Consider the following 17473-nt stretch of genomic DNA (forward strand, 5'->3'; position numbering starts at 1 on the left):
CTTGCAGCATCCTAAATCAGTTGCTTTTCTTCAAGCTGCGCCACTTGCCTAGACAAAAGGAGGTTTCATCTTTCCTTGTGAGGCAGCGCAGTTGCCCGCGATCCCGCACTCGTCCCGCGGCCTCCGCGGCGCGGCAGGACCCGGGGGCTGGGGACGGGGCAGGGAGCCCCGCGGCGGGGCCGGCCGGGCGGTGCTGAGCACGACGAGCCGCCTGCGGAGCGCGGACAGGAGAGACTCCGGCCTGAGTGTGCTCTGTGACCTGTGGTTTTTTTAAAGCACCAATGATACACACGCAGAGGAGGTCCAGCTCCCTTTATATAAACTTCTTGTTTTATTAAAACTAGTGTTTTCACTCCAGTTTTTAAGGAGTCCTTTATTTCACACGAACAAAAGCATCTCGCAGGAGGGCAGCCCCCTCGGCCCTGCGGTTTCTCCACCTCCAGCGGGTCCAGGACCACGAGGCCGGCTGGAAACAAACCGCAGGGAACTGCTGAGAGTCAGAGGTAAAACACACATTGCTGCGGGGTGGCTCCGGACAGCAGCACGAAGTAGCTTCATGTTTTTCAGGTCGGAGTGCCTCGGCCTTCCTCTGGGGAGAGGAGGTGGGATCCTGCCCGTGCTGGGGCTCATCCCCTTTGCCCCACTCCCCGTGAGCCAGGCTCACATCGCTGCAGCTTCCAGCCGCTTGTGGCACCACGTGCACTGAGCGCGGTGACGCTCGGCCCCGGCGCCTTCCCGGAGCCACCGTGAGTCTGCGGGCGCAGGGATGGAGGCACAGAAAGCCGGGCTGAGCCCTGGCGCGGGCGGCAGCCCCTCCTCTCTGGATGCTGCCCTGAGGCCAGGTCCCGGGTCCGTTTGGGACTGGTGACACCCACCCCTGGCCATGCTGAATTTCCGTTTCCTCCTGCGGGTCCCGGCCATGCCCCTTGCTGTGGGGGGACTGTGGCCACCAGCCTCCCCGCGGCCCTGACGTGGGCCCAGGCCGTGCCGTCCCTGCCTGGCAGCCTGGGCTCGGGCCTGAAGCACCAGGGCCCAGCGTCGGGGGCACCTTCGCCCACTGGTGCTTTTTTCCCCCTGCACCTCTGACACCGCTGCGGCAGGTGACCCAACCAGTGAACCCAGGAGAAGGAAGCTAGCGGGCTGTACTAAGAAGAAAGCAACCGATTTTCTTAAATGCTGAGATGAAAACTGTTGATCAGTGTTAAGACTTTTTTTTTTTTCCCCCTCCCCTTTTACGTACGTCCATTTCCAGCATCGGTGCTGTGAAGGCCCGGGCAGCCGTGGGCAGGTTGCGTGGCAGCGGGCGGGAGGGCAGGACGCTGCTGCAGGAGCTGCGGGTGCTCCCCTGTGAAGTTCCGAGCTGCCTGTGCAGGGAGGGGCACGCACAGGTAGACACTAAAAGCTTTTTGCCTTGGTTTATAACCCAATTTCCATCCTTCATTGCTTGCCTTCTGGAGCACTTAGTGCCCTGAGGAACACCCAGGAGTGGAGAGAATTTGCACTGCTCAGCAGACTCCACAAGTATCTCTGCTTTAACTGCTATAAAGCTCTGGTTCAGGGGGGGTGTGGGGGGGTGTTTGTTGCTTTTTTTTTTTTTTTTTTTTTTTAAGAAAAAACGGTTTTATTTTTCAACACTGCAGAGTGCTACCAGGCTATCATCTTGGCACATACTCTCTGGGCAGTCCTGTGAAGTTTCTTCCCCTCAAGGCTTCATCCACTGTCAGGATGTATCTGTTGATAAGATCTTTCATTTCCTGGGTGAATGGCTCAAAATTCTTTTGCTTAGCACCAGACCGCTTGAAATTCCCATCCCTGTTGTTCTCCACGCAGAGCAGTCTGTCCTCGGTCACTGTCATATTCAGAAACTCCACCATTTCCTTCAGCTTGGGGATGAGGCTCTGCTTCAGGTCCTCGTAGTGGACCACGAGCAGGCGCTTCCCGTACTTCAGCCAGTCCAGGACGTGGGAGGCCCACCAAGAGGCGTAGCTGGTCACGAAGTCGGGCCACTCTAGATCACCGGGAAACCAGGAAAATGAGACAGTGTTAGCCCTGCTGCCTTCCGGCAGATTTCCCGACGCTTTGTGCACCGGGAGCGGCGCTGCCGGCACGGCCTGACGCGGTGGCTGGGTGCACGCTGGAGCCACAACGGCAGCTCGGGGCAGGGGGCAGGTGCTGCTCAACCTGCCGCCGCCTGGGCTGCGGGAGGGCGAGACCCCGGGGAGGAGCTGGGCTGAAGCCCTGAGGGCTGGGAGCAGGGAAGGTGGCAGGTCCTGCTCGGGCGGCGGCTTAAGCAGCGCTTTGCCCTGTAACTTCAAGCACATTCTTTCACTTCGGTGGTTTTCCTACTCTTTTACCTCCATTTCAAATGTAGACTGATAGAGATGGGGTTATTTATTAATATATATGTAAACAAATAATATATAATTATATACTTATATATTAATTTTCAGTTCTGTAAATGCAGCATCACGACACTGATCTCGGGTGGGGCCCAAGGTGTTCCTGCCTTCCACATCACTTGAATCCCATATCTTTCTGCACGCTTACCAGCTGCTTATGCAGAGACCAGATGAGGAAATAGGATTAATAGGGAAGATTCTTTTGTTTCTGGCACATGGGAAGGGATTTAAGGTCACCTACAAGGGTCACTTGGATAAAATTTGCGGAATTATTTCCTAACCTTTGCCTTGAGCATTAGTGAGACCTCAGTCTCTGTTTGCTGTCTGTGATAATTTAATTTTCCAGGGGTGAAGGTTAGTCCCAGCTAAACCTTTTGGGCTGGACAAAGAGCATTTGTGCCTAAAATGTAATAATTTGTAGTTTGCAGTACAGAAAAACTCTAGACTTTTTGTCTTTTCTAAGGGCTATTTTGTCTGTGTTTTGATGAATAGGTCTTGAGTTGTGACTGATGAAAGGTGATACATGAACTTGGGAAAGAAATATGCTGTGACAGAGGACACTTCCCCCCAGCCCCTGAGCCTTGTGCTGGGTGTTTGGCCAAGCCACCGCTCTAATGCCTAAAATACGCACGAGGAGAAACACGAGCCAAATCCTTCCACTGCTGCAGAGTCTGGACGCAGCAGTGTGTTCGGTTGGGGGGCTGGTAGTCACACCAGCCAGCTTGCCAGTCAGATGCACGAGGTGTGGCCGGCATATTCTGAAGCCTGTTCACGCATTCAGGGAACACTGAGTCTCAAGTCCCCTTATTGCTGTTATCCTTATTTATCTGCAGTGCAGTAGCACCTGTGCAGGGCTGTAAAATTGCCTTCAGGAAATGTCATGCTCTGTTGAATCCTCTAAATTTTAAATTAGGTTTCTCACGGTTATTACATGCTGCAGGGGCAAATGTTGTTCCCCTGCGTGGCTCGGCACCGGGCTGTGTGCAGGGGTGCTGCCCCTGGACGTGCATCCCCAGCCGAGCGCGGCGGCGGGGAGGCCTCTGCGCCCCTGGCACGGCCCCGCGCTCGCTGCCCTCCCTCGGTGGCGGGGGCTGTACTGCAGGGCCTCGCCCCCTCCAGGCTGACCTGGGCTGCGGTGGGACTCGAGTCCCCTGACTTGGTTTGCAGTGCTGACTGGGCTCTCGCTGCCCTCGCCCCGGCCAGCCCCCCGGCCCGGCCAGCGCGTTACCTTTGCTCTTCCAGGTGCGGTCGGTGGCGTAGCCCAGGTGCCCGGCGTATTTCCTGTTGAACTCCGCCATCAGCGACTTGTAGGGGTTCCGAATCAGCAGGATCGCAGAGTCAAACATTTCAATCTCTGTCTTGCCGCTTTCGTGTGTTTTCACACAGATGGTCCTTCTACTTCTCCAGTGGTCTTTTTCTCCTTTAAAACCTGTTTCACAAGACAGGAACATTGGCTTTTTCACTTGACTGTATGCCTGTGCCTTTTCCCACTCTAACTCTTTCCCTACAGTAAAACTGAAAGTACCAGTCAGTTAAACCCGTCACCCAGGACCTGGGACCGGGACTGAGTTTTATTCTTGGCCTGGCGCTGACCCGCAAGCCCTAGTGACTTTACATAGTTGGGACCCGCCTTCCCGTGCGCTTCCGCTCACCTGCGGGGAGGGGGACCCGTCCCTGGCTGGAGCCACCGACAGGGCCTGTGCTGGGAGCCGGGGCCGGGCTTTGCTCTGCGGGGGGGTGTCTGGCACCTGGCTGCTGCAGGGTCCAGGGCTTGGTGCTTGCTAAGGCCGCGCCCCTCGGGACACTGTCCTCCCAGAATAACGAGTAGAAACTCAACCCTGGTGCTACTGAAGAGTCTTGCCCTCGGGGTTTAGTCAACTGGTTTTTTTAGTCAGCTGGTCTTTTGGACCAGTCTTTAGAGGGAGCTGTGTGTGCGCACGGCAGCACAGCACAGGCGAGATGTGGGTTTTGCAGAGGGAGAGCCTGGCCGTTACAGCCCGTGGGAGCAGGCGCCTGCCCGGGCCCAGTCCCTGCTGCTGTCCCTCCACCTCGGGCTGCTCGTGCCAGGCGCCTGTTTCACCTTCACCGACCGTGCTGACGGTGCCAGCCTTTGGCTCACGCAGGAGGATGCCAGAGTGAGTCAGTAAAGCTTCGTGCCTTGGAAGGGCGCTGTGTGTCCTGTCTCTCGCTACCTTTGTTGTAGAGGGCTCCATCGAAGTAGTAGCTTCCCGTGTAGTATCCCGTGGCATGCTCTATCAGATGGCGAGCCCACGTATTCCCAGCCCCAGGAAAGCTTGACAAAGCAACAAACACTTTGGATTTGGTGGTTAAGAATTTCCTGTCGGTGCAGCGGGTGTCTGCGAGTACAGAAGACAGTTCATTGTTAGCATTGTGGCTTTTTAATAATTTCTCTGACAGCTCTTGATTACGGGGTTTATTGCTTCTTTCTTCTCTCTCTTACAAATATAGGATATCAATTTGAGTCCAGTTGTGAGTCAGCTACTTCCCAAAATTAATTCAGCCATAAGTGGGCAAAGAGATTATCCTCAGAAGAGGTTTTTGCTGGTTTTGTGTTAGGCAAGCTTTTTTGTTAGAGCTGTGGCAAACCATTGTACTTGCCAGCAAGTTGCGATAAAAGCCCCTTGATGCCTGGTTGTTAACAGCTATTTGCCTGGCAGGTTGGCTCTTCAGAGAAACCTTGAATGTGCCATTACACCTGAAAATGCCGAGTTTTATAATGCAGGAGAAACCCCTCCTACAGAAAGAGCTGGTGTTCAGTTACACCTCTGTGCTGTCCGTCCTCTCTGAAGGGCCCAAGGCGGTGACGAGCCCCCGTTGCATTAATCTCCCATGGGGCTTGGACACCCGGTTTCCATACGTGCTTTCGTAAATCCTGACCTTATCTCTTAATGTGCCAATAAAAGCAAGGATAGGGCAAGAACCAGTCTTGACCCTCTGTGATAATTCAACACGAAGCCAGGAAATAAATGAGAAATTACTCTCTTCATATGTCAAAGCAGCCTCTAGACGAAGCCGTGGCTGGGGAGTGCCAGCACAGCCCAGAGGATGCTGCCCTTCTGCTGCTGCACAGATGTGGGGAGTACTAGCGATTTCCTGACAGCAAGAGTTCTTCCAGCATCGTCTCTTAATGTGCTGGTGTCTGCAGTCTACCCCTGAACTGGGAGATGGAGGGGGAAAAAAAAGCTGTTGGTTTAAAAAAAGCCCAGTACCAATCCAGAAAAGCACTTACTTTGTTTAATTTTAAGCTTGTGAGAAGTCTCACTGAATTCGGTGCAAATCATTGTGTGGATAAAGTTGCCACTGACACCCAAATGGTTTACTGGATTGGAGCCGTAGTCTCTGCTTTATTTTCAGCCTTTGACACATGTATGCAGATGAATATTTTAGAGGAAGATGGGTAGAGGAAAGTTAGTGTCTGCCGTGGTGGCTGCGTAACGTGGGGGCCGGGTTGTGTTTAATGAGCAGGAGTGGAACCAGAGTGTGGGGTCCTTGTGCCCCGCTGCCGGGGGGCTGCATGGCCCAGGCTCTGCCTTCCCGGGCTCGGCCGCCTTCTCTCCAGCTGCAGAATAATCCTGGTTTTCGAGTGTGAGGGGGCTGTGCTGCCTGATGAGAGACAGCACGATGGATGTTTACGAGTGCAGCTGCAAGGGGGGATTTGGCAAAGGGGCGTTTCTCGGCCCGTGCGGTGCCAGCCGTTGTGGCTAAGGCTGTGCCAGGCTGGGTGGCTCCTGCCCCCTGCCCTCACCCGCCCTTCCCTCGGCGAGGCTGCGGCTCGTACCTTGCACGGGTGTCTGGTACACCAGGCAGTACTTTCCCTCGGCGGCGGCGCTGGCGTTGTGCGTCCCGCTGCAGAGCAGCCTGTCCGCGCCGTCGCGCAGCGAGAAGCGCCCGGTGGGGAAGCCGCAGTAGCACTCCCACCCGCGGATGACTGCCAAGGGAAACTCCTACGGAAAAGAGAAAATAGATCAGTGTGTAAATGCCACGGCATCAACAGCTTGTGGGGAATGCTGATGCTGTACAAAGAGAAATAAATCTGCACAAGGCCACTGTCGGGATCAAAGCAGTGTTTGATATATCATTGCAAAGCTCGTGCTTCCTATATACTACTGTCTTCCATACGGCCATTTCTTAAAAGTTGGTTTTCAGACACAAGCCTTGTAAAGCTTGAAAATTCACAATATCCTGTTTTTTTTCATAACTAATAAAAAATAATTTTATAATATTCCTGCAGTACCTAGTATGTAATTCCACCTGCAGAACATCAGTGTGGGAAAAGTTAATCTTATTTACCCCCAAAATAAACCTTTTGAATTGGATGACCTCTTAAACTTCCATTTAAATTCCCCCAAACTGAGGAGTCAGCTGTTACAGGTTTGCTTTATTAGGTTGATTTTACCAGTTTGTGTGGAGGAAACCTCCCCTTAAAGAATTTAAGCAAAGAAGGAAATTTAGACCCACTAACTGCTGCAATCGTGTTTAAAAATAGAAAGAAAAAAGTCAAGCCATAAAAAACGTATGCATCTTGGTCTGACTTCTTCACAGTTTGCAAAAACTGAATGTGCACAGTGGGACTGATACAGGGTTTGAGAGGTACTGTGTATATTTTTGGAGAAACTCTTTAGAAAGACGATAGCAAGTAATTTCAGCACAGGCGTTCGGAGGAACGGGGCTGCTCGGGGGAGAGGCAGCGGTGCCCGGCGCGCGAGCGCCTCGGCTCTGACGCTTCCTGGTTCCTGTTGCCGAGTTCTAGATGGGGAAACCTCTGGTGAAATCCAGGCTGGCCGCTGCGAGTGACGGTCTCTCGGCAGAGTGTAAGTGTGCAGCCACAGGGAGGTTATCGGTAGTGTTTGCTGCGAGGCAGTAACTCCCGAAGGAAATTTTTGGCTGTAAGAAACATCTCTTCAATGGATTTGATGCAAAGTAATTCAGATTTTGGCCAAAACAGGCAACAGGCTGCAAAGCAGCGTTGCTGTGTGGTGGCAGAAAAGCGAGGCTGGGCCAACACTGATGAGAATTAAGAGAAGTGTGAGGGAAACTTGTGCTAATTACTTGCTGAAGAAATTAGTAGTTGCATATGTGCTAACAGAAAAAGCGCACTTACTACTTTGCAGAAATGGGCCCTAAAATTCAGTTTTTCTCCTCCTGACCAGGAGGAGTGGGGTGGTTTATCCACAGGTCTCCAGAGTGCCCCGACATCTCGTGCTGTGGCGCGGGGCTGTGAGGAGGGACTGAAGGAAGCCCAGGGGTTATTTGAGTGTGGAGTGTTCAATTCCACCTATTCCGTATCAACACTTTTTGCCTTTTAAAAGTCTTTTGGAGTCTGGGAGCGCGTGACAGGACTGTTGAGCAGCTTATCTCTCGCTCTTCCCCACGTGTTCATTCTCTGATAAGGAGTCAAATACAACACATGTGCCATCTGTGCCCAAACAGCCAACATTTGCTTAGCGAATGAGATATGACATTGTCAGAAACTATTTACAGATTTGATCCAAGGGCAGAATAGTTCTGTTTCTGCCTGCAAACAAATTTTTCCTCCACAATGAAGTAGTGTTTCTCCGTTTGAGAAATTAATGTGTCCCGGCCCTCGAAGGCAGCCTAGAATAAAAATGTACCTTGTCCCTCGTGCCTGCGGCACCTGCAGGCACTTGACTTTCTGGGAGGCTGGAGGATTTGTGACATGACCTGAGCGTGCGCTCCTCTGTCCCCATGTGCCTGCAGGGCTGTTCCGCGGCACAGGACGGCCGTCGCCTCTGCTGCCTTCCTGCTGCCGGGGCAGCGGGCGCTCGCAGGAAGGGAGCCCAGGGACGGGCTCCAGGGGTGGGAGTCTCGGAGTTTCAGCGCTGGCAGCACACGCCGTGGAGGGAGCCCAACCGCAGCCCCAGGCACCGTGCCGGGGCCCGCAGCCCCGTGCGAGCGCTGGAACCGGCCGTGGAGCAGTCGGGCTGCCTGGTGCTGCAGCAAAGCGATGTGCTCAGTCTTGACTTCCCATGGGTATTTGATCAAAACCAGAAGCGTGCACTTTGCTCGCCGGTGTATTTATGCACGCCCCAAGCTGCGGTCACGGCTTTAAGCAGCCACGTGACTTCTGAGCGCAGGACTGGTCCCCGAGCTTGGCGCAGACAAATCTGCGATGCTTCGGTTCAACACAAGTGTCTCGCCAGAGAAATCTGCAGGGCTCTGAATAAGCTTTTTTTCTGGGCCGAGCTTCGGAGCGTACACGGGCAGGCTCAGGGCTCCGTCCTGCGAGCTGTGACTCAGTGCAAGCTGATGTCAGCGGGACTCTTTACCCAAGAATCTGCGAGCTGAAGCCCCAACAGGTGGGTTAGGGGCTGTAAGGAAAGCAGTCGTTCGCCAGTAGCCACACAGATGATGTGATGATTCAATCACTGATTGTTTTCTGTTAGACTGCATCCAGATGTAGAATTACGGATAGATTAAAAATACGCTTGTCTGGTTCTACTCTGAGTACTCTGCTAAATTCCTTTGTTTTCCAGTTCTCCTGTCTGACACAGTTACAATTTTTCTCTCAATCTACCAAAAGGAATGAGATATGGGGGGACTAATGATGGGAGGAAATTTCTCTCACAAGCAAAACCACTGAGTTTTGTTTATTTAAAAATGAGCATGTTCATTTTGCAACAAATCTAGAAGTCATTCTTCATGTTCTCATTCAGCTGGATATGTGAAGAGCAAAGGATAAATACCATGAAGCCAATCACACCCTTGCATAAAAATTCTGGCTTGTCTGACACCGTGATCTGTCGAGGCCAGGGGACAATTCCTCAGGGCAGTGTTACGCCCAGTGTGACCCTGATTTGAAATACTCTGCTCTCACTGATGCAGTGAAGTCAGCGATGCTGTGATCGTCTGCATCAGTTGAGGTTCTGGCCGACTTATCATTGTTTTATTGTATTTAAAAAAAAAATCTAAATGAAGCCACAGAAAAGCTCTGTATGAATGGGATTTGGATCAAAATCCTGGGAGTCTTTTGTTTATGAGTAAGTAATGGCATGTAGCTACATCTGGAATCCAAAATAGCAGGTCTATTTTGAAATTAGAAGATTGCTGTATTCTGTATATTGCTTTATAAAGAAAATTAAAAGCACATTAGCGCTGGTAACATTCAAGTGTGCAAACTTGATGGCACGGCTTTTGGATACATTGAGATACTGGGGTTCTGTCCTCAGGACTTAATGTTCTTCCAGATTTTATTCATATCATCATGTATAACCGAATACAGCAGCTGAGCGTTAAAAGGACTGTTTATTTAAAAATATAAATTCAAACGGAGACAGCTCATTTAGTATGCAGGTTGGCTTATAAAAGAGCATATATGAAAACTATGGCTTCTGGCCAAGGGACCTAGCACAGAAGCACATTCCTGGATCTGTGTTATGGGGTGATAATGGGTTGTTATTAAGCCGTGTCATCACTCTGTTAATTAAGAAATAAATTGATAATTAAGAGTATTTAGCAGGTTTCATCTGAAGTTGTTACCTCAGATACTTCCAAGGGCTGGAGCTACCCTTTCAGCTGCATAAAGCAATTTGCAAGGCTAGCAAATAAATATGGTATGCCTTGATTTGCTTTTCTTCTAAGTCCCAAAGAGCAAAAGACTTATTCATGGGTTTAACTTGAAGCATCCAACTACAGTTCCATTTAAAAGCCCACTGGCTTTTTCAGGATAGGTAGAAATTGGTGGGATAATCCTTTCTGCACGGGAGGCTGGACTGAAGTGGCAGTGCCTTCCTGGTGTCAGGAGGGCCAGGTATGTTGCTGTTGGCTAGGAAGTTGTCCATCTTGTTTGGAGAGGAATCAAAGTCAGGACAAAAGTGTGTTGTGTCTTAATAGGGCTTGTTTTGGTATCTAGAGTTAAAGCACCAATCAGTCTGTAACAGCTGGACTTGGGGATATGCAGTTGCGGCTGCTTACGCGGAGGGAGACCTCGTCAGGCAAACCCTCTGTGCTGGTCCCTTCCCGGAGGGCAGCTGGTGCCCAGCGGGGCTGGAGGGGAGGGGCAGGGTTAGCAGGTTGTTGCCTTTTGCACTGTTTTGGGGAAGGAATAAATGAGAGGTGCAAAATCTTTTATTCCCCTTCCTTCAGTGCCTGTTCCTCTTAATATTATAATTTCTGCAGCCCGCTCTCTGCAGAAAGAGTCTGTTTGGATAATCCTTTTGGATACCTGGTTTGCTGATGCCTTCTCACACAAGCTTCATCAAGCAAACAGGCACTGACTAACTCCGGAGAGGCACGAGCTGCTCTGCAGAGACGGACAGCTTCCTCCACACCGCCGCTCCCCCCATCCTGGTCCTGTTCGAATGTCACACTAACGTGGTATGTTTTGGTTGTGGTCTTTTTCCTGTCCTTCTCAGTCATCAGTCATCTCAGAGGCTTCCACTTTTTGGCTGCATGGCCAGAAAACCTCAAAGGAACCGTACTTCTGAAAACCCCCTTATTTAGAAAAGTCATCTTCAGAACCAGAATGGCATGACTGTGCTTAAAAACACTGACCTTGTGTCTGAGCACATCTGAAAACAACTTCTCCAGATATTTCATACCGTTGTTCCAGATAGAGAAGCAACAATTAATTGCACAGTAAATATTAATAAAATTATGTTACATGTGGGTAAGCTGACACAGAATGATCAAGATTTTTTTTTTCCCACCATTAAACACAGATTAATGGCAGAGCTTGGAAAGAATTGCTCATGAAGTCCTGCGTTACTGAAGGTTTATAGGCATCGAGGATGTGAGAGTGTGTTTGTATGGTAACGTGCTGCGTACAGGGTATATGGGTGATCCACTGCACGGAGTTAATTCCATGATGCTTTCTTAAAACACTGATGAGCTGGTTTAGAGGGTATATTGACTGAGAAAGCTTTCCCACTCTACCTAGTAATTAAGCAGATTTGTTGTTCGTGCCTTAATAGTTGTAATCATTTTTGTATGCTAGAAGACAAAGTAATTGAATGTCCAGATTAGTGCATGGGGCTGAATGTGGCTGCAGGCTACATCTGACCACACAGCAAACCCTCCTCTGTACAAAAACCCAAGCCCTGCTGGAGTGGGGAGGACAGGAGGAGAACCAACTGCAGCAACAGCCGCTAAAGCAGAGGGTGCCTTGGGCCAGACCTTCCCTCCGTGAGGATACCGAGTCCGTCGGAGTCCAACTCCTTCAGTCCCCCAGAGTGTGCACACCAGGACAGGGGATGGTAGCGTGTCCCTTAACCTTCTGTCCAAGAGCCAGTGAGCACACGACTGACCTTATTCGGTGCTTTTGTGTAGTCTTATATATCGGCATGAAGTTCTACAATGATTCCATTTTGAGTTAAATTACGTAGGTTACAGCGAAAGTGTATAAATTCTTCCAGTGTGGAAAGAGACACATTTGTATAAAAGTACCAGGAAAGTTCACCTGCTTTCAGTGTGCTTATCTGCTAAAATTTTTCTCTGGCAGCTTTTTTAAAAAATATGCTTAAGATTGTATCACGTTCTTAGCAAACACAGTTAGAGGCTGGTGTAAAATCCGGGTGTGGATAGCTCAGCATTAGAACCCTCCTGCTGCTGCACCATGGAGGAGCCTGCGGCCGAGGAACCCCGGGGGGGAGCAGACCGGGGAGGGCGCTGGGTGTCGCCTCTCCCTGCCCTGCAGCTGAGTGGGGACCGGCTCCCCCGAGGGCGCTGGGGCGGCCCTTTGGGTGCCGGCAGCCCACAGCCCCCGCCTGTCTCCCCGTGAGCTGCAGCCCCCGAGACCTTCCCACGGGTCAGGTCTGGCTCTGGGCTCCTTTTGAATGTGACACGGAAACGGTATCGATCTCCGCAGGGTCGATACTCGTCACTTAGGACGGCGTTTCTGGGCATCGTTTTTAGTGGCATCGCTCTGATGGCTTTCCCTCCCGCCGTCCCCACTGGAGAGAGCGTTTGGACCAGATGCATCACTGGGTATTTACTCTGATGAGTTTTGTCCTTCAGAAACTCATTTACAAATTCAAAGCTCTAAGGCACTAATCTCTGCTGTTCCCTTAGTAGATTAAAATTTAAAATAACAGAATAGAAGAAAGGATGTAAAACGAGAACTGTTCTTACTTTCTTGGAGCAAAATTCAGAGCACATCTCCACCGTCAAATTGGGCTGTATCAAAGAGGCTGGAAAGGTGTCTGTTAAATTTTCTGGAGCTCTAAAACATCCTCGATAGATAACATTCCTCCCTGCAGGGATACGAAATAGGTTTCTCTTGAGAAAACAATGTCTGTAGTATCCTAGCTCTTTCACAAAGAACAATATTAGTTTCAGAAGCTAAAAATAATAAAATAAATTTTATATTCCAAATGCTGTAGAAATAAGAGAAACCATGATACACACTAGAAGAATGTGTTGCAAATCCTGTGGTATTGAAAGGAGCACACGCCTTTAGCTTTGTACAAACCACTGAAAGCAGGGCTGCAGCAAAGGGTTTAAATTAAATTCCACCAGTGGAGGGCATTGCTATTGTTTGCAAGTCCCAGTTTTCTTTTGAAGACATGCTTTCCCCTGAAAGACTTAAAAGCCCCGATAAAAATCTACAAAGCTTCCCATGATCTGCACCAGAAAGGGAAAAGAATTTAAATGAGTCCTGAAAGCCCCCACAGGGACCCACCTTCCTGCACATCTGCTCAGCTGCTGAGCTGCCCCTCTCCTCTTCCCACTCGCTTTCTTTTCAGGCCAAGGGAGTTTGCTGCAGCCTTCGAAATCTAAACTAGGCTTTTGTAAGCTGTTCAGGGAGAACAGATTTCATCTTTAGCATCAGCCTCTGATCTCACCTGCTCCTGTATGAATGCCATAGAGCTTGGCAGAATTGCTCCATTTTTTGCATCACTGTGATTGAAGTCAGGATTTGGCCCAAATACTTGTTACAAGCAGCAATATGTTTTTTCCTCCTGCTTAATAGAGAACTGTCCCCTGACAGAACCAGAAGAAACCCCAAAGCTGTCATGGAAACGCACCGCCCCGGGTGAGCTGTGCATCTGCACAGGTGAACCAACAGTAGTGAAAAAAGTAACATTGCGTGGCTGGTTAGAAAAGCAGAAATCTGCATGTTGTGTGACACTTCTGTAAGTCTTAGGATTTGGTGGGCTTTACAGTGCCTTTACTTCATTGCTCTGTACTAATTCTGTTGACGGAGTTTGCCTAGCGTGACTCAGTAGGGAGAAGAGTGGATTTGGGAATGAATTTGGAGCTTCTGAGTCCTGGTCGGTGCCCGCTGGCTCCCTTAAACAACACTCACTAGAACAGAGGTTGGAAATGTGTTGGGTGACGGGAGAGATGCAGTGCGGTTCTGAAGGAAAAATTTGATTCTGTGTGAATTTCCTGGCAGAAGGGCCCAGGTTCTCCAGCGTGAGCCAAGAGCAATCTAAGGAGAAGCTGCTTAGATATTGTTCTATAACTGTCCAGTTACTAGAAGCGGGGCTTTATCTTTGAGATCACTCAGGAGACGGGAAAATATAACTGCTCGTGCGAGTTGGGGGGAAACAGGAATCTCCCCGGGACCAGATCACTGTGAGCACAGCACCAAGGAATAAAGGAACAGAAGTTCTTTGGCTTCTCAGGATGCTCTTGAAAGGCTTTCTACTAAATCTCAGGCTAACATTTAATTCCTGAAACAAAATGTTTACGAACACGTGTAGACTTGTCTCAGCGGGTCAGGAAGAAAACCTGAGCTGCCCACACTGCACTTGGGAGGGAGCAGGGCTTGCAGAGAACCCGGTTCACACTGGAAATGTGCTGGATTTACATTGTCTGCCTCCTTTCTGGGGAAGGATGGCTGAATCCTGCCCCGAGGAGAAGGGCACTCTGTGCCACAGCGATCCCGGGCTGCAGTGGCTGCAGACCTCGAGCTTTGTTGTGTTTAACGCGATGCGGGGGCACGAGTCCTGCGGCGCAGGAGCTGCACGGCTCGTGGTGCCCGGGGAGCTGGGATGGGAGGGGGGGGCGAGGGACAGAGGGGGGAGCCAGTAAACCCCCCGTCTGGGAAGGATTAAATGGAGGTGGCACTGGCTCTGCGTGAGCAGAAGCCTTACGCGAGGTCTGTTCTCTCTATAGCAGAGTGTAACTCAGGGGTGCTGTTACTTTCAGAGTTACTCTCCAATATACTTGTTCATGGTGATTAATACTTCTGTTGGCCCCTCAGCTAGTTTGTGTCAGTGGGATTCTTCAAACAGTCGAATATCAGCTATTAGTAATGGCAAAAAAAACCCAAATCTATCTCCAGGCTAGGCTAATTTGATGACTAATTCATTAATACTTAAGAAAAAATAAAATGCCGCCTTTTGCTGTGAAAAACGTATATATATATATATTTTATGCTGAAAGTTTAAACAGTGATGCATGTCCTGGGAAAGCTGCCAATGTGCCTGTCAGCTTGACACTAGCAATTTAGGTCTATGTACCTTTGATATATAATTTATATGTAGCTGGGTGGGTTGTTGTACAAACCTTGACTTGTCTTTAAGAAGAAATGAAGTACCATCAATACTGGCACAGCCTAAGGTCTTGGTGCTTCTTCTCAGCAAATGACACCCATAAGGTTTTGTGAGCTTGCCAAAAGTAAAGGCTACTCAGCTGTTTGGATATTTTATGTGCTTTGTGTTGGCCCAGAGGTTTATCTGTTGCATCTCCCGTGGTAGCTAATTGAATGACAAGTAGAGTAAGTATTGTCATCTCAAGATGAAACAAAAATCCCAACCGCCACTAGAACAAAATCCTTGGAGGAGCAGAACTCTCATTGCTCTCACTTAGGAAGGCGATTGCTGCACCTCTCTGGCCTCTACTTGTCTCCTGCTGCAGTCACATGGCACTTACTTTGTTTAGGGTGATTTCTGAGCCTAGGGTGGCATTTCCTGCCCTTCCTTTATAAGGCACCCCCTTCCAGGGTTGTTTCAGACACATGTGGGTTTGTCCCTCTGCAGTGGATGCAAAAGGGAGTAGTTTTTCAGCTGAGATTCTGCTGCCGTTGCAGTCGCTCTGCACTGCATTTGTCTCTTCCCTGTGGCACTAACCTCCTGCGTGGCAGCCCAGAGGCAGCTGTGCCCGGGATCCTGCCGCTTGGAGGCGGTGAGCCGGCTGCCATTTCGGGGAGGGACCCAGGGACTGGACCAGCAGCAAATGGACACCATGCCCCGCGGGCACCTTTGGCCTTTGCTGTTTCAAACCCCGGTGACAAACGGAGCAAGAGGAGCAGCGGGGACAGCCCCCGTGCTCAGCCTGGCCGCGGCGTCTCCCCCGCGGGGCCAGCGGCCTCCTCTCTCCGCTCACACACACACTTACGTCGTCTGGCTCCTGCCCGCAGCTCCTCCACCCTGTAGACAGAGAGCCGGTTCACCCCTCCGCAGGCTGAGCCCTTCTCCCCCTTGCACTCGCTGTTGCACTCCTCGGGCTTCGAGGCGGTCGCTGGGAGCCTGTTCCCGCAGTAGCACTCGGCTCCGTACGCCAGCCCCGCGTAGGTGTAAGCCCTGCGGGGAGCAAAGCCAGGCACAGTCAGTCCCCACACCCCGTCTGCTCCCGTTACCTCATGAAGGCAGGAGCCCGTCCCCGCGTTCGGCGCCCGCTGCTGCCGCCCTGCTCCAGAGACGCAGCCGGCCTGGCGACCAGCGCGGCCTCCCCGGGGCGGTCAGCGCCTCGTCCCGCGGGCGAGGGTCAGAGTCAGCCCAGCCCGGCCTGGCCCCTCTCGGCTGGGCTCTGTCTCCCGGGCAGGTGTCCGAGCCACAGCCCCGGGGCTGGGCCTGCTCCTGCCCGGCGCCGGGGGCGTGAGGCTGGGGCCCCGCTGCCCCGCGCAGAGCTACCACTGCAGGTCTGGATCAGCTCAGAGGGACAGAGGAGAAAAGCCCCTCGCAGGGGCTCTGCTCACTGGCATTCAGAGTTGGGCGTCTGGGATCCAGTCGGGCGAGTCTCAAACACTCAGGCCGAGGCCAGGCCGTTGCTCGCCCAGGGCTCTGCCCAGGTGCCCAGGGCCGGCTTCCCACCACTGCCGGCGCCAGGACCGCCATTGCCTCCTGCCCCTGACAGGGTGACGCGCTCCCGCGGGCCCCTCGTGCCAAGGTGAGCACACGTCGCGCCCGCGTAGGGCGTGTGAAGGTGCCCGCGGCTGGCACCGGGCAGGGCCGGGCCCCGCGGCTTCCTGACAGTCTGTCCCTCGGAGAGGACATCCCTTACCCTCACCCCTGCCCTCTGCAGAGTCTGTGTGTGCCGGCAGGGCACTGGGCTGGAACCAGGGTCTCAAAGCTGCCAGATGGGGTTAAACTGCAGTTGGGATCAGAGCGATGCCCCTAAAGTGACCGCTGCGTTCCCTGTGGGCCAAGGGAAGCTTTCCACAGGAGTTGCTCTAAACTGCATTGTTTCTTCTACTTCCTCCTGTGCTTGGGAGCAGTGGGAAATCTGTTCCACGAACATTTTCATGTAGTCCTGCCCAGGTACATCAGCCCTGCCCGCACCCTGCCTCAGCTGGCCAGGAGAGGTGCCAGGAGCCGCCTCTGCCCAGTGACCGGCAGCTCCCCCGGCTGTGGGGTCACGCACCCCGCTGCCTTGCTCTCTCCTGTCTTGAAAGTGCTAGTTTGTTCATAGGGTTTGTTGTTTTTTTTTTATATTTTGGATCAAAGATTTAGGCTAGAGGGCTATATCTAACAAAGACTATCTAGCAAAACGGTAATTTTTGACCAGGACAACCGAAAATACACTGTAAGGAGCCACACTATAATAAAGAGAAGAGGCAGCAGTGAAATTGTCTACTTTAAGCAATGTAGCAGGACTGCACCATGCCTGAAGATATGAGATAATCAGTGTTCACAGATGCTGTATGTTTAATGTACGCATGCTTCTCCCATTTCAAATTTGGTTCCATTTATTGTCAGAAAAGAGAAAATTGTAGTAAAAAAATACCACTCACCTCTCAGCACAAGCTTCCTGACAGTGTGATACTGTCATTTTTCTTAAGTCATAAAACACAGCTCCCTTCAGTGTCCTCTCCCTCGAGTCATCGCTGAAGCATCCCATGTAGGTGCCTGTGTGCGTGCAAGACCAGA

At 51.3% G+C, this 17473-nt stretch overlaps 1 protein-coding gene across 1 annotated transcript in view; it reads right to left on the reverse strand.

The window, feature by feature from the left end:
- Window positions 1-301: 301 nt before the first annotated feature.
- The window catches only part of WSCD1 (WSC domain containing 1), a 31076-nt gene continuing 13904 nt past the window's right edge, over window positions 302-17473 (reverse strand). Inside the window, exons 3-9 of the mRNA XM_074922917.1 lie at window positions 17338-17452; window positions 15723-15907; window positions 12507-12628; window positions 6199-6364; window positions 4592-4756; window positions 3628-3828; window positions 302-2008 (exon numbers count right to left, since the gene is read on the reverse strand). Of these exons, the coding sequence (XP_074779018.1) occupies window positions 1656-2008; window positions 3628-3828; window positions 4592-4756; window positions 6199-6364; window positions 12507-12628; window positions 15723-15907; window positions 17338-17452 (1307 nt within the window). The 3' untranslated portion in view covers window positions 302-1655. The remainder of the gene's footprint in view (window positions 2009-3627; window positions 3829-4591; window positions 4757-6198; window positions 6365-12506; window positions 12629-15722; window positions 15908-17337; window positions 17453-17473) is intronic.

This window comes from Athene noctua, chromosome 19, assembly GCF_965140245.1.
Source record: "Athene noctua chromosome 19, bAthNoc1.hap1.1, whole genome shotgun sequence".
NCBI classification, from domain to species: Eukaryota; Metazoa; Chordata; class Aves; order Strigiformes; family Strigidae; genus Athene; species Athene noctua.